Source organism: Macaca fascicularis, chromosome 17, assembly GCF_037993035.2.
Source record: "Macaca fascicularis isolate 582-1 chromosome 17, T2T-MFA8v1.1".
Taxonomy (NCBI): domain Eukaryota; kingdom Metazoa; phylum Chordata; class Mammalia; order Primates; family Cercopithecidae; genus Macaca; species Macaca fascicularis.
This window is the reverse complement of record NC_088391.1, coordinates 101,712,761-101,730,059: the sequence shown is the minus strand read 5'-3', so window position 1 is coordinate 101,730,059 and position 17,299 is coordinate 101,712,761. Positions and strand designations below refer to the sequence as shown.

The following is a 17,299-nucleotide window of genomic DNA, read 5'->3' as shown; positions in this document are numbered from 1 at the left end:
TTGTAAAGAACAAAGCTAACTATTTTACATCCAACATATAGCCAATGACACCCAAGAACATATACGAAATACATTTTCATAAGGTAGAGGTAAAAACCAATAGCCCGAGAGTCACTGGATTCTGACTTCTCTTATTTACTTGTAAATCCTACCATCTCAAACCTTGAAAGTTGACCATCCCAAGACTGAGTGTGCAAATTAAAGCCATCTTCTAAAGCCACTTCTTCCTAATTAGCACCCTCACTTACAACGAAGGCAGAGAAAACATCCACAATGAAATTCAAAGTTACTATCTTCTGCTCCTGTGAGCAAGCTCTAGAAAAGTATTTGATGGGACCAGAGTCAAATTAAGGATTACTTGTAGATTTTACATATCTGTGCTATTGCCCCATCTGCCACAGAGACCTACGTTAATTATAAGGCACATCATTGAGGCCAGGCATGGTGGCACATGCCTGTCATCACAGCACTTTGGGAGGCCAAGGCAGGCAGATAGCTTGAACTCAGGAGTTTAAGACCAGCCTGGGCAACACAGCAAAATCCCATCTCTACAAAATATGCAAAAATTAGCCAGGCACAGAGGCACACACCTGCAAACCCAGCTGCTGAGGAGGCTGAGGTGGGAGGACCACCTGAGCCTAGAAGGCTGAGGCTTCAGTGAGCTGAGATTACGCACTGTGTTCCAGCCTGGGCGACAGAGCAAGACCCTGTCTCCATAAAAAGTCATTCAAAACTCTGAGGCATGGATGAATATGAGTTTGCAGGCAGATCCCCCATGTGGTCAGGACACATGAATATGCCACTTCTGTACATCATCTGTTGCAGTGTTTCTTGTATTAAATTCCAGTGATCTACTGTAAATGTATGTCCTTTTCTATGTCATCCGTAACTTTCGATACGTGTATCGTTTGTTCATATTAAAGAATCATTTTTAGACTGTAGAGACAGAGAAGGCATTAAATAATGTGACAATTTTCATTAGTTATATCCATCTTCATAATCCTGCCATGTAAATTTTTGTTTCCTAGATGCTTTCATCTGAACAGCCCTTTAAACCTCAGAAGTCAAATTGTGAACACGCAGCCACAGCCACACCTCTGCCTGGGGTCTGCCCCTGCTCCCAGGGATGGGGGCCAGTGCCTCCCGCCAGGGCACCAGCAGCAGCAGCAGCTTCCAAACAACAGTCAGAGCACACACGTGCTGGGAGCAGCACCAAGGACAGTCCCTGCACCACCAATGAAGCCTCCCAGAGACAGGAACTGCAGCCCCAAAGCGTTCGTAACCCCAGTCTCTCCTCGGTGGGCAGCGAGGCAGATACACCCCCTCCGAAGGGCCAGACCAAACTGGGAAGTGACCCTGACAAAATAAACTCAAGAGGTTTCTGTTTGAAAAGGACATGTCACTTTCCCCCACAGATCTGATATTTAACATCCGTGAAGGTTAAGTTAAAAAAAAAGAAAGTTACTCTAATTAAAAACAAAAAAGCAACTAAAAAGTTCCTTCCTTTTGAGCCACACAGGGATCCAAGAAAGAGCTCCTCGGGGCTCATGGAGCATTTCCTCCGGGGACCTTGGCATCATGGACAACATGCACCTTCCCTCAGAGGACCCTGTCTGAACGACTCCTGTCTTCGCTGTGGCCCATGAGAGGGGCACACCATGTCCCCAAAACCTCCTCTCCACTTCAGTACTCACAGGGGCTAGGACCACACACACCATGTACCTGGGTGCCATAGCCCTCAGGAGCCCTGGACAGGTGGTGTGGACTTCACAGGCCAATCCACGAGCCACTCTCTTATCATGGTCACAGCTCAAAACTTCTGCTCACTAGATACAAATTTTAATCAGCATACACTCAATAAAAACTCAGAGAAAGGTGCTTCTAGCTCCAAGACAGCCCATGAGCCTTCCCATTAGAACTAGACACTTTTCTCCTGCTATACCTTCAGGTGAGAAATCTCTCCATCCACAAAAAGGAAAACACCTGATACATACCAGAACATTTAAAGAAGATTCTATTCTAACAAGGAAAATAAAATATCACAGCAAAAGGAACAATCAAAATGTAATGCAACAAAAGCTTATTTTTTAAATTCAGTAACGCTCCCCTGGCCTTGGTAAAACCAGAAAACCAAAGGTGTCAGCCCGTATGTCTTCCCGCCCCCTCGAGTTCAATAAAAAAAGAGTCTTACCTGCTGTTACTTTATTTAGAGTCACTAAGGAACTGAGGACCTTGTTAAAATTCTGCCCCTGATACAAATCATTTGCATCAAACGTCTGAAAGGAAAAATTAAACAAGCAAAATTAGTAGAGTCTTACGTTGGGTGCAGGATGAACTATGTTCTCCCAGCAACGTGACGATGCTCAGCCTGAAATCCTAAGGAGACCACACAACCTGCGACAGGGAGACCAGCACGCTCAGTCTCTGAGTCCTGGGGTAAGAATTCAATCAGAATCCTCTTACTTAGGCGCAGGGTCCCCCCTCGGCATTAGGCCAATTCCCTACCCGACACCCGCCCCTGCCCCTCTTTACAGGCTGGAGTGTGAGCTCATTCACAGGGCCAGTGGGGGCAGGGGGGCGGCGGGAGAGGCAGCAGGCTGCTGGCATTCAGCAAGTAAGCAGAGGTGCTTGCTCAATCCTCCTCTCCTTAGATTAACACAGAGGCCCCAGGCAAGGCGTGCTACAGATGTTCTTTCCTAGACACAGAAAAGGGAAAATGACAGCCAATTCCAAAGCTAACAGCAGCAAAAGAAAATGCAGACATCAGAGAGCAGAGTGGATATGAGGGAAAAAGGAGGAAAGACAGAAGCAGCAGATCCCAGACAGGAAAGGGGTAGGGACGAGAGAACACCACCACCCTCAGAGCTCTGAGGCCAGGACCAGGCAAGCCCACAACCGCATCCCCTCCAATCCAGGGCTATCTGGAGCCCTGGGACCATGATGGAGCTGGTCACATTGCCACTGGCAGGCACTTCCCACCACTCATCTTGGAACTTGGAAAGATAAAGCACACTGGTTTGCCTAGGTATACGGCAACTAGAGTCTAGAACGCGTGTGCACACACACAGCCGTGTCAAAACAAACACAGCTCTCAGATACTGCTCAAAGACTACATATGGCTTCTGGTCACCAAATAACCTCAAGCAAAAATAAATTTAAGAGTCAAATCATCCATAACTATATTCCAGAAAAATTAAGAAACAATTTCTTTCAGAGGTACAAATAACAGAAAGATGTATTTAAATAGCAAAACGTGTATCCTGTTGCCCTATGTTCGGAGGTTACCGGAAATGAGCATCAGTGGACAAGGGCCCCACCTTCTCTCCAGGGCTATCCTCCCCTCCTGTCAGTCCTGCCCTCTCCCCACACCTCTAGCAGACCCTGCCAGAAGCCCCACTTCTCCTCTTCCTGCCTTCGGTCCCCTCCCTTTCCTGGCTAATCCTTATTCATCTTGCTTCCTGGCAGAGCCCGGCCTTGACAGCCCTGCTGCCCCCACCACGCCCGGTCAGGTCCCCAGCCAGGCTCCCCCAGAACATGTGTCATGATAATTTGATGGTGGATGTCTACAGGCCTTCCTAGACTAAAAAAGCTGCAGTGGCAGATTGTACATCTCCCAACACCCAGCAGAGACTGGTGCACAGTGAGAAGCATCCGAACGGAGACGTGCACCAGCATCCAAACAGCCGCCCACCCTGCAGGCGCTGCATGCTGCTGTAATGAAGCTCACGTCAAGAGAAGCTAAGAAAAGTGACACCAAATGTGAAAAAGTCCTGCTGTATTATTCAAAATTCATCTTCAGCTAAAGGCCTTCTGTCTATAATTTTTCAAATAAGTAAAAATAGTCATGAGATGTTTAAACATAAGAAAAACCAGACTTGGAAAAACTACCTCAAGAGAAAAAGCCAGCAAATCACTAAGAGAGTCAAGAAAGGAGCTGAAAACCAGAGGTCGCTTTCTTGAAGTTCACAAGGAAATATCGAAAGGAACCACAAAACGTAAAAGGAAAGCTGTGAACACATTTAAGCATTCTATGTGCTTACGGATGCCATTTCTAATAAAGCACAAAATATAACTGATTTCATGAAGCTAAATCCTTCCTTTAAAAAACAGTCCTTAGAACAGACAGTCTTTAGAATCATCTTTAGTACAGAATACATTTGTTGTGATATTACTTAAGTAGAAATCCCAACTCCAATGAGAGCAGCATTAGGCTGACGTAACCATCTATAACAAATACAGGTTAAGCTGCATTTTTAAAAAGGAATTACATTTTAGGCCTCAGCTTCCTTATATGCAAAACATAAAATTTCTCTTCATCATAAAATGTTTAAATAGGAGATCTGAATGTCTTTCAGCTCCACAGATGTAATCTTAGAGCTCGGAAAATTCAAGTCATGGTATACTGCAAAAAGAAATACATACATAAATTTCTACTAACCTTCATAGTGGCAAGGCAGCAAGTCACAAAACCCAGAATAACAGGATGTGAAAAACGTGAAGTTTCCTGTTATTCCAGAACTATATATCTTTCTTACTTGGATACCAGGAAGCATCTGATTGGCTGAAATTGCCCACCAATGGGCTTCAATATGACATCAGCGCTTAAGTGAATACACACACCACACTTCTCAACAGGAAGCTAGACAATGAGATGAGGCAAATCCTTACCCCTGAGAGGGGGAAAATGCACATTCTCAGCCAATAGAATGTTTCGATTGAAGTGCTTCTCTGGAGAAAGGTAACAGACTATTTCCTAAAATAGAAATCTATTCAACAAAAAACAGAAACAGAAAAATCTGAGTACAGAGAAATTTTGTACTATGGGAATAACAGGGAAGTCTCAGAACTTTTGTAGAAATATCTCTGCAAAAAGTAAATCAGTGTGTATATAAGAATTACCATGACATTTAACATACTAAACTGTTCCCCTAGGGTTATTAAGGCAAGTGTCTTAGACAGGATTCATTCATTCCCCACCACGACTTGCTGGGTGCTTTAGCAGTATTTCCGCTCTTGGCAAGGCAAGGAGCAGCAGGATGGAAGGAAGTACAAACCATATTCCATTGTCTCCAGGCCTCCTTTTGGAAGCCTCAGCCTCAGGAGCTGCAATTCTCAGCAGGAGCTGCATGCTAAGGCCTCCTGGGGGGCTGTGAGAGGGCAGGATACTCCAGCAGTGTTCTGGAGAGACTCAAAATCAAAATGCCAACCCTCTTCAAGTGACTCCAACACACAGCCCAGGGTGAGAGGCGCTCGCGGTGAGGTAAGGAGGGTCATTAGGAATCCCGCCCAGCAGCAGGCTCGACACCGGCACAGGCACACTTCCTGCCACCTGGACCACCCCGCACAGGCACCATGCTGGGGAAAAGGGTGGCTGCACAGACACACTTCGCCCCAAAATACGCGTTAGGATCTATCCATTTCGAAAACCTATTTCAAACACGCACACTTACTTTTACATTTAAGTGAATTAAATGTGCAGTAGAATGACCCCATATTCCCAAAATGAAATCATCCTACCAGTTTTCCACCAGAAAATTAACATTAAAATTACTTAGTTTATTTTTGATATTTTACTCTCAATAGAAATTACATAATGAAATACAATACCAAATCAGGGATAAAAGAAGCCCAGAGTATTCAAACAAGGATAGAAAAATACCTTCTTAAAAGGGGAGTGGGGAGGGGAGTTCCCACGGTCTAACACTAAATGGCACAACACAAGGCAGCACGTTGTGGGAAGGAGGCAGCAGCGCCGGAAGAAGGAAGAGGGCTGGGTCTATGGAGCAGAGCCTCCCTGACCACCTGCTTGCTACAGCCCTGCACTGGGCCCCTCGGGCCTCAGACTGCTCATCTTCACCAGGGAAAGGGGAACACGCTTGAGGACAGGAAGCAGCAACTGGAATGCCCCACGCCTTCAAAAAGAAAAGGGCACACCAAATCTCGCTTATCAAAACAGACCTACAGATAACTCCATTCTGCCAAGGAAAACTCCCACTTTTAAAAAATTCAAAATAACCACAAGAAAAAGCCCACCAGAGAGAAGAATCATCTACATGACTTACAGGTCAATCCTCTCATTTAGAGATAAAAATGAAGCCCCCAAGTACAACGACTTCCTCAACTCTATTCTCGCAGAGTATGCTTGTTGGACCTCATTTCTCTTGCAATGCTTTGCAGAAATCACTTCTTAGGAAGCTGAATTGTAGCTGGCACTGTTTAGGAAAATTATCTTGCCTTCTATGAAATACACAGGCCATATATAAAGCAATTTGGGCATAAAATAGAACGGCTACAAGGTACTAAACTATACAGACCATAGAAGAAAATAGTGAGACACAGAGAAACTATCTGAGGAAGATTTCTGCAATCGTAGGTCGGAGAACCTCAGCCACAGGGACAAGCGGGATGAGGGGGATTTCGACAAACACTGGGGAGACACTGGAAGGAGCCGACAAGCCTGGGGATCAAGTTGTACGTCCAGAAGACAACGGCATGGAGGAGGACCAAGGGCATAGTTTTTTAATTGAATGCCGAACATCATTAATATTTAAGACTGAGGGAAATCCCCCCTGAACCAAAGAAGAAAAAAATGTCTTCAATGTCTCATCCCCGTTGTCTTTTCTGTGCCTTCACTGAACAAGCAGTTCCTGGGCAGCTATAAAAGCCAGACATTAAGTCTGTCCACAATTCTGGGCCACGGAAAACAAGACTGTTCTGGATTAAGAGACTCCACATGCCATGAGGGGCCCTGCACTGGACCGTTTTGGATAAACCATCGACAAAGTGTACTTGGGAGCACCTGGGGAAACGTAAACACAGACTACGTATCAGATGGTGTGGAGACATCATTACTAACCTTGTCATGTATGACAGACATTACAATTTTGGCTATGTGGGAACATGGAGTTATTTTTGGAAAGGTCATTTTGAAAGATTTAGGGGCATAACTTCATGATTAATATCACCCAGGTTAAAATAATGTCAGCATATTCAAAAACACAAAATAAGTTTTTTGAAAAAGTTGGACTTTCAGGCTAGAAAGCAGACGTAGGAGGCTGTGGTCTTCCAGCTCAGTGGGAAGGCAGAGAGCGAATGGGGCCGCAGGGCAGAGGCAGTGCAGGGTGAGCAGCAGTCAAGTCTGGAAAGGGACACAGGATGTGGCCAGGTGGGGGGGGGTGTTCCAGGCAAGGGAGGAAGCAACAGACGGTATGGGGAGCTGCTAAGGCTTTTCTTCCAGCTACTGACATTTCTCAGACAAAAAGATGGCTCCAACACCATGGCAGCTCCCTCTGCAGACAGGGATCAGGCACGGATGAGCCAAGGCCACAGTGGTGCAGTAGCTCATCCACGGTCCCAGGAGACTCCTCATTCCTAATCCAGTGCTCTTTCCTGAACCCACACACCTCCCAGTTCCACTGTGCAAGAATGGGCCACATGTCTGCACACCCATGCACTGCAAACACAGCACACGGGATGACTTCTACAGCTCTACAGCTTTCAATGTCAAACAGGCGCCATCCTTCCACAGATCTCCATCAACAAGACTCCAGCTCACACCCCTGGGAGATCACCTGACTCCATCCAGAAGCCACAGTCTTGAAGCAGTTGCTTCTACCACAAACTCTTGCCCTAGCACACACTGAATGACCGACTTCACCCTTCAGTCATGGGAGCCCGAACTGTCCTCACTACCCCAAGACTCACAGCAGGATTACAGACACCAACACGAAAAAAGACAGCCTCCCCGGCCTGCTCTGGGGGCTCGCTCGGGATTCCGGGGAGCTGTGCTAGCACCGACTGTCCTGCCTCTCCCTCCCCTGAATTCTCAGGCCACGGATGCAGAACTGTCACTCCCCACACTGTCTACACAACAATGAATAGCCTAGCACCATTTCACACTATAACCTCTAGTGGTAATCATGACCAGCTTAAGGCCATTTTTAATAGAGTATGGACAATGCATAATCGCAAAATCAAACAGCACTGCCCGTGAAGGGGAGTGTCAGGAACATGAGCCTCAACAGCAGGCCTGGCCAAGGGGGCTCATGCAGGGCAGACAGAAACCACACAGACCTCAGAGCAGCAGGAAGAGGTGCTGACCCAACACACCACCAACACCCTTCCTCCGAAGACCCTGGCTGCGTAGACTGGGCCTACCAGCAACTGGAGGGAAAGATATGTAAGTCTCAGACTCAGAGCAGGGGGTCTTGCCTCTCCCATGTGGAAGGGGCACCTTGGCCACCAGGTCTGCAGCAGGCCCCCCAGGTGCACTCTGACTCGGGTGCACTGTGGAGGCAGCAGCACACAGGCCACCCACGCACAGTTCTCGTCTAGGTCCCGGGCACCCACTGTGGGATCCTCCAGACTCCCTCCACTTCTACAGACTGAAAATGGAGTGCCCTTAGGCCTGCAACCTGTGGGAATGAACTTTGATCAACAGTATGCCATTCCCCTTGAATCAAAGAAAGGACTGCTATAATCTTCCTAAAGTATCACAGCAATTTTTCTTTTAAAGCGTCGCTAAATTCAAGGCAGGGCACAGGCAGTCCACTAGTAACAATGTCCTGAGTGACTGTAACACTCAACACCCACAAGGAACTCTCAAACCAGTTTTTCTCAAAAGCATATACATCCTATTCCTCAGTTTAGGGAAAAACCTAGAATTACATAATCCATAGAGAGGGTTAAAATTATCTTCACAGACAAAAAAATGCATCGATAACTCAGCCAATACCAAGAGATACTAATGAAGACTTAGCTGTTTTCACTTGGAATTTAATAACACTAGCCGGTCTTGGCTATCATCTTACATGAGATACAATTTGACAACAAACTTGACGGGAAAAAAAAGGGTGGTTTTAACACAAGGACGGCACAGAAGACACCATAAGGTCTAAAGCCACAGGACGACGGCAGTCCACGCAGGACACTCATGCAGTTCACCAGCCGTCCAGATCTCTGCTGAGAGAAAAAGGGAACATTGTCAGAAATTCACCTGGGAACAGGGACACAAAGCAAGACCATCCCAGACAAACATGGATGTGGACACTCAGTACCCAAGAGGGGGCATCCATCCCTAAACAGCTGGCAGCTGCAGAGTGGACAAGTCTCCACACAGCTGTGGCTGTCCCGTTCCTCACCTGGGAAGGGAGAGAAGCTGAATCAGCCAACCTCTAAAGTCACTTCCAGTTGTAAAACTCAAGGATTCCTCTGACACAGTGTATTGTTTAAAAAAAAAAAAAAAAAGACATGATTTCAAGCAAGAAGGAGCAGGGTCAAGAGAGCTGGCTGAACAGAAAACGAGAGAAGGGTGAAGATGCGCGGTGAGGAATTCAGCAGCTGGCTACACGACAGTAAGAGAAAAAAAAAATGAGTTAAGGCGAGTGGGTATTCACTCCTGTGTCCCGGAACTGCATCTCCCACACGTGGTTCCAGAGGAAGGAGGCTCGGCTTGGAGACGACCAGGAGGAAGATGAAGGACACAGCAGGGAGGGCACTGGGCTCTCCCCAGAGAGGCCGCTGCCCAGGGCTGGTCAGGACCCCACCCACCTAGGGGCCGAGAGAGGTGATGTCCCCAGACACAGAAAGACGGTAGAGAAAAGTCGCCCTGGGTGTTGAGGAAGAGGAGGAGGAGTCATCGAGTAGTCCATGGTGGCAGAAACCAAGCACCTGTAATGTGAGTCAGAAAGGGCTTCTCAGAGAGGGTGATAACTGTGTGTGCTCCCAATGGAGGTACAGACTTTGGAGCAGAAAAAAGGAAGAGGGGTGAGCCCATGCAAATGTGGACCTGAGGCCACCATCTGTAACAGGCGTATCAGGAGGTCGCTGTCTGGTGTCCCTTCCCCACTGCTGTCCAGTCTCTAGGCCCAGGCTGATTGTTCCTGGGCACCCAGCTCTCTGACTCCTAACCCCATAGAAGAAACTGAAGCCAAAGGTGCTGGAACCAGTCATCAAAGGCTCTACAATCTGGCCCAGACTCAACTTCCAGCCTTAATTTTTGGCATGCCTCCAAAGGAATTTGATTTTGGCATATTCCTCATTTTATGATTACACCAAAGCAGCCACATTTATTATTAAGTTTAGTTCCTGAACTAACACCTAACAAAAGGAGGACTCATTTGGACATGAGGAAGATGGGGCTCGGCTGGTCACCAGCATCCATCTGGCAGGCTAAGGCCCTTAGGATGACCCTACGTGTATGCACAGGCGACATCAGGGAGCTTATAGTCACCCCTGCTCCCAAATATGAAAACCTCTGACCAGAGGACGACTATTAGCAGAAATACCCACAGTGGTTTCCAGGATAGCTTCAATCAAAAAGAGTATTATTGTAAAATAAGAAGGCTTCAACAGGCACAAGTTCTAAGAGCTGATATCGACCCAACCTAAAATTTTCACATTCAGTACACTATGTTCCAACTTCCTCCACCTCTCTAATCTGGGCTCACTGCAGCAGACACTACGGCTGCTTTCATTCACTCCCCCTGCCCTTCAAGGGACAGTCTGCATTGGGTCCAGTGATATCCATCAGCTTCCTACAGGCAGGGGCAGGCCTGGCCACACGACTTTCTCTGGCCAGTGAGATATTGAGAGGTGAAGCCGGCTGGGCTTCTGGGTCAGGTGGAGACTTGGAGAACTTTTCTGTCTAGCTAAAGGATTGTAAACGCACCAATCAGCACTCTGTGTCTAGCTAAAGATTTATAAACACACTAATCAGCACTCTGTAAAAACACACCAATCAGTGCTCTGTATCTAGCTAAAGGTTTATAAAAGCAACAATCAGCACTCTGTAAAAACGCGCCAATCAGCACTCTGGAAAATGGAACAATCAGAGGACATGGGTGGGGCCAAATAAGGGAATAAAAGCTGGCCACCTGAGCCAGCAGCAGCAACCCGCTCAGGTCCCTTCCACGCTGTGGAAGCTTTGTTCTTTCGTTCTTCACAACAAATCTTGCTGCTGCTCACTCTTTGGGTACCCACTACCTTTATGAGCTGTAACACTCACCGCGAGGGTCTGCGGCTTCACTCCTGAGGTCAGCAAGACCACGAACCCACCCAGAGGAACAAACAACTCTGGATGCGCCACCTTTAAGAGCTGTGACACTCACCATGAAGGTCTACAGCTTCCTTCACTCCTGAAGTCAGCGAGACCACGAACCCACCAGAAGGAAGAAACTCCGGACACGTCTGAACATCTGAAGGAACAAACTCCAGAAACACCATCTTTAAGAACTGTAACATTCACCACGAGGGTCCACGGCTTCATTCTTGAAGTCAGCGAGACCAAGAACCCACCAGAAGGAACCAATTTCGGACACAATATGACAGAAGAGGCAGACACCAGCTCTGAGCAGAAAGGACGCACACTGGTTCTAAGCAGAAGGCTTGGGAGCCTTCAGGGGTTCCAGCCAACCTCCCATCCTTTTCCCTTAAATAAGAATGGCAAGGCTCAAAATGGAGCTATTCTCTCAGCCTGGATGCTGACGAAAGAAGACACTTGGAGCAGAGCAACACCTTATCTGCAGCTAACACATACGACATAATACACCTTTGGGGGCTGTAAAGTGCTGAGATGTACGAACTGTTTATTAACACGCCATCATCTAGCAGGAGGTGGCAACATGTCCATATTCCGTATTTTCCCCAACAGAACTTATTCCTGAAAGAGAGGAAATGCATCTTGCAAAAACAAAAACAAAACTCATTAAGTGAAGCAGTCAGGTCACTGGAGTAACTTTTATCATTTTAACACAACATAAAAGTGAATAACTCTTAACTGGCTAAGACACAGAGAATTCTCCATTATTCAAAATAAGGAATACTTATCAACAGAGTACTTATTTCATGGCAAACAAGGTTTTCCCTTTCTTCCCAAATTCTAAACGTAGTCATCACATAACTGCTAACGGCTGTTTTACAGAAATCTCCAAGAAAAAAAAGACACAAATGCAAGTCGGCCCTGAAGGAGCACATTCTTTCACAGAAGCCTCTCGGCTGCTGATCCTCTCGGCTGATCCAGCACCACGTAGGAGGAAGGCAGGCAGGGAAAGGATGGATGGCAGCGGAGTCTGACAGACATGCGCTTGGCTCCACCCTTCACCTCCGTGCACAGATGCTGCTCATCCACTTCTACAGGCAGCTCACTCTGAAACTCAGTGGCCCAAACGACAGGCATCTGTTATCTCAGTTTCTGCGTGTCAGCGTTCAGGGCAGCTTAGCCGGGTGAATGTGGCTCAGGGTCTCACGGGAGGTCGTTGAGATGTCAGCTGGAGCTGCAGGATTCTGGCAGCCTTGAGGCCTTGCCGGGACTGAGGAGGTGCTACCAAGACAGCTCCACGGCATGGCTGTGAGCAGGAGCCCTCAGTTCCTGAGTCCTCAGAGCATGGACAACGACTCCACAGAGTGAGTGACCCCAGGGCACACGCAGAAAGGAAACCAGGGCCTGCAGCTTCAGGAATCCTATAAGCTAGCCTCAGCAGTCAGGCAGGCCATGCTCTGTTCATTAGAAATGAGTCATCAGCCCCACCTGTACTCAATGAAAAGAGAACAAGGCTCCACCTACAGAAGGGAGGAGCGTCCAAAAACGGGAAGACATTGCTTGAAAAATCACCAGCAGATCCACCCACTCTCAGGGTGCTAGGTTTTTCTCTTCCAGCGGAGTGACCACACCTTCACACTGGATGTCAGCTGTCACAGCCACTCTGCAGAGCAGACACAACTTGATGAAGAAACAGGTCACAGAAGAACACTTCAATGTTTGAGATTTGAAAGGCTCCCCTACTGATACCCTGATACTAGTGACTTTGCCTCACCCTGCCTCCAAATTCATAGGAAGTGTAGAAATTCAGGAATATCTTCCACATAATAAAAATGGCAAAGCAAGCTACATCACAAGATTGTGTGATACGTCATAATGTACAACACAATGTACACTATGAAAACACTTCATATAATAAAGATCCTGTGTCAGAACCTTTCCACTACGAGTAAGTAAACCCAACTCAAATTGGCTTAAACAAAAAAAGGTTCGCACAACAAACAAGTCAAGAATAGCAAGAGCCACAAGCTCAGAACCAGGAGGCTTTCTCCGCCTTTCCTCCTCTCCTGAGTGTGCGCTACAGTTTCAGGAATGGTCTCCCTCATCAGGCAACGGGACCACTGGCAGCCCCAGGCCCACACCACCAGGTCAACACCTCAGATGCATCTCGCTGGACCCAGAGTCCACAACATGAGCCAATTTCACAGCCAGTGAGGCAGAACAAGGCGAGCTGTGCAAGGAGCCAACAATAATGGACACAGCATTCTAGCAAACCCACACATAAACATGTATTAATAATTTAGAGCACAAAATTTCAGACAGTCCCCCAGAGCTAAGTGACATCACTGTAGCACTAGGGCCACACAAATGTAAACAAAGGGGATCCCAGGCAAAAGGACACACTGTGACCAGCTCTACTCCAGCCCAACTGCTTTCACACCACCCTCGCAATACCCTCACCAACAAGCACAGCAACCTTCTGCAACCCCGTCAGTACTGACGCGAGAGCAGAAAGAATGCCTCCTGCCTCCATGGTAGCGCTGGCTGATGCACCTCTACGTAGACCCCAAAAAACCCAGACCAGGGCATGGGGAAAGAAGTAGTCATCTTTTTGCTTCTCCTCACTTTCCACCATCTCAATACTGACAGAGAGGTCCCTGCAATGTGGAGCGCACGCTTTCTGGGCTCACTGAAGCTTTAGCGGTCTGCATCGCCACCAGTCAGCTCGCCTCCTCCGGTGACTTGATGAGGAAGTTATTCTTGACACAAGAAATTTTTATTTTTGGCACAGCTCTGGAGTGTGGTTTGCAAAGTTTAAAACTATAATTTTGTCCTATCACTGTCAAATGGAATTTGTGATTTCAGAGCAAGAGTAAAAAATGAATCTTAAATAAGTGTTGCTATTAAAAGTTTAATGCAAATGGTCCATATTGCTGGGGACATGTGAAACACAGAAATCCAGCAGTACGTTTTCGCCTTCCCTGCTTCTGTAGATTTTGTACTTAATCCCACCTACTCCTACACCCCAGGGATAAAATTAAAGTCTGATGATGAATGCTATCAATTACGGCACTTTCACCCAACATGCACCCAAATGATTTATTTCACTTTAAAATGAGAATCAAATCTTATTCAATTTTGTGGATTCCACTGTATCAACACCCAAACACTAGGACAGAGACCACAGCTTCAAAAAAGAAGTAACCAAGTATTTTAGGTAGTTTCCAGGAAGGGGAGGGAGGAGCAGAGCGGGGAGGCAGGAGCACAGCAATGGGAAGGCAGGCAGGGCTCATCCTGCCAAGATGCTCTCTGCCTTCTGCAGGCCAGGAGCAACCTCCACGCGAGGCAGGGAAGGGCAGCCCCACCAGGCAGGGGAAAGGAAGGACACCTCCCTGCCTAGGACCACAGCGTGCTGTGCTGGCCCGCACACAGCCCGTACCTCACAGTGTAGACTGCATGCCAGTTTATCTTACAGGCAGAAAACACACACACACACACACACACACACACACAAAAAAAAAAAAAAAAACGAGCTCCCAAAAGACAGTGTGACAAACATTACAAAGGCAGAACCAAGATCAGAGCCCACCAGCCTGGCTCTGCCCACAATACCACACTGCCAGCCAGGAAAGGACACCAGGGAACAGTGGTGTCCCACTGTGGTCATGCAGGCAGATCAGGCAGCACTCAGGGGAGCAGGGGTGGTTTCAGACACAACTCACGGCACACACACACAGCAGCCCATACAGCCTACACAGGCCCCCAGACTTCTGTCTTCGACTGCCAGGAGCACACGCCTGCAAAGAACAGCCGGGCTGTCGCCAAAAGTGAGCACGTACCACAAAGAAGGATCTGGGCAGATGCAAGACACCGGCTTGGGCTAACAGTAAGTGAAGCAGTAACATGTACAGTTATAAAGGCAATGCGCCCATTCCATTAACTTCAAAACTCAAGCAGTTACAACCCTCCAGTTTTGAGAAGTTTCTCAAGATGGCCGACTACAAACACCTATCTAACTCCCACCCCTCCCGGTGCCGCCGAAATGACAGAAAGAAAAAGCTTTAAAAAATTAACGGAGAAAGAACCCGCTTAGTGCAAAAAAGGAAGGGAAAGTCTATGAGCAGTCTAAATAGGGTCTGAGGAGATTCCTGGGGACAGGACGCAAGTGGACTCTGAACGACCTAACAGTTCAGAGCAGCACTTGTAGGGCAGCCCCAGGAGCACCAAAGACAGTTTTCTAACACAGGAAGGGGACACACGACGGACTTCAGCACCACAGCCCCTTCTTCCTGATGGGAAGCCCGGCACCCAGACCCCTCTCTAATTAAAGAGAAGCTGCTGCCTGCACTGAGTCTAACCGGAGGTGAACTTGACCCTCTCTAATTAAAAAGAAGCCTGCTGTCTGCACTGGATTCTAACTGGAACCTGACGCACCACTAGGCCCACACAACAGTCTCTGAGGAAAAAAAACAAAGGCAATTCTACCCAGAAGCGAAATCCCCCGGGAGCTTCACGCCAGCCTGGACTATCCCCTATCTGAAGTGTGACACAGGAAACAGGTGCAGAGAAAGTGTCTCCCTCAGCTCTGCTCGTGGAGCTGCTTCTAGAGCCTTCCATCCGGTTCTCCCCACCTGCTCCCAGACACACCACCGGCACAGTGAAGCCCACGGGGCCGGCAACCCACACACAGGACTGCACGGTCCCCTCCACTCTGATGCCAGTCAACTGGGCTTTTATTCACAAACAGGAAGAACCCATCAAGGCCACACCTGATAGGAAATAACAGCACAGCACAAACAGAACCGACCTATGACTCCCAAAAAGATGGAGAAGATGCATCTCCCCCTCCCTCCAGCTGAGTGCAGCTAAAAGACCTGGGTGCTGCCTACAGAACAAACGTCAGCCTCAGAACGTGAGAGAGGAGCAGACCGGCTGAGGGTTTCAGGGCCGGGAACCATGCCAGCGGGTTCTCTGGGTTTTCTTTTTGCCTCAGATGCTCCAAACTGAGTGCTAAACAAGCCAGCAACCCCAACAGGTGCAGACGAAAAGCCTCAAGAAAAACCTATCCTCTCTAGCTAAAGGACCAGGACAGGGCAGCCTAGTAGGTCAAAAACCTTCACAATAACCACCTGTATTAGTCCGTTCTCATGCTGCTATGAAGAAATGCCCAAGGCTGGGTAATTGATAAAGGAAAGAGGTTTAACTGGCTCACAGTTACACACAGCTGGGGAGGCCTCAGGGAACTTACAGTCACGGCAGAAGACACTTCTTCACAGGGCAGCAAGCGAGAGAATGAGTGCCAGGCAAGGGGGACCTCTTCACAGGACAGCAAGCGAGAGAATGAGTGCCAGGCAAGGGGAACCTCTTCACAGGACAGCAAGCGAGAGAATGAGTGCCAGGCAAGGGGGAACCTCTTCACAGGACAGCAAGCGAGAGAATGAGGGCCAGGCAAGGGGAACCTCTTCACAGGACAGCAAGCGAGAGAATGAGGGCCAGGCAAGGGGAACCTCTTCACAGGACAGCAAGCGAGAGAATGAGTGCCAGGCAGGGGGAACCTCTTCACAGGACAGCAAGCGAGAGAATGAGTGCCAGGCAAGGGGAACCTCTTCACAGGACAGCAAGCGAGAGAATGAGTGCCAGGCAAAGGGGAAGCCCCTTATACAACCATCAGCTCTCGTGAGAACTAATTCACAATCGTGAGAACGGCACTGGGGAAACCTGCCCGTGATTCGATTATCTCCACCTGGTCCCACCCCTGACAGGTGCGGATTATTACAATTCAAGGTGAGATTTGGGTGCGGACAGAGTCACACCGTAACACCATCCTACCCCAACCACACAGAGGGTTAAAAAATGCAGTCCCACCCCCACCCGGCCATAAGCAAGTGACCCCCTCAACCCTTCCCCACAAGGCCTGGTGGAGACTTACAGAGCTCCTCATCTTTTACACAGGAGAGAAGTCTAAGACAACAAGTCAAGAAATACAAGAAATACAGTTAAAAGGTGACTACTAAAGAAACTGAAAACCATAAAACGGTACAATTAGCAAAAACTGGGATTTAGAGGGGCTGTGGGGAAGGTGAGAGACAGGGCGAGTATATTAAATTCCCTCCCTCATAAGGAGGCCATAATGGGAAAGACAAGAAATGGATTAGAAGGGGGTTCATAGGTAAAAATCCACAGGACTTTATAATAATTGATAAAATGACAACGTACATGTAGTTTATGCACTATTTGATGCTATGCAAATGTAACTTTCAG

At 47.8% G+C, this 17,299-nt stretch overlaps 1 protein-coding gene across 43 annotated transcripts in view; it reads right to left on the bottom strand.

Annotated features, from left to right (window-relative positions):
- ARHGEF7 (Rho guanine nucleotide exchange factor 7) overlaps nucleotides 1-17,299 on the bottom strand; it is a 181,933-nt gene that overhangs the window by 98,381 nt on the left and 66,253 nt on the right. For 27 of the 43 annotated variants that reach the window (XR_012426579.1, XR_012426580.1, XR_012426581.1 and 24 more), the window contains one exon: nucleotides 2,192-2,276. The exons of 9 other annotated variants lie outside the window; for them this stretch is intronic. Coding sequence is in view for 13 of the 34 variants with exons in the window: in XM_065533487.2 (XP_065389559.1) it covers nucleotides 2,192-2,276 (85 nt within the window). In the remaining 21 variants the exon portion in view is untranslated. Of the gene's footprint in view, nucleotides 1-2,191; nucleotides 2,277-4,438; nucleotides 4,497-17,299 lie in introns of those variants that run through there. 7 more of the 43 variants (XR_012426582.1, XM_074021438.1, XM_074021437.1 and 4 more) reach the window with 1 other exon arrangement.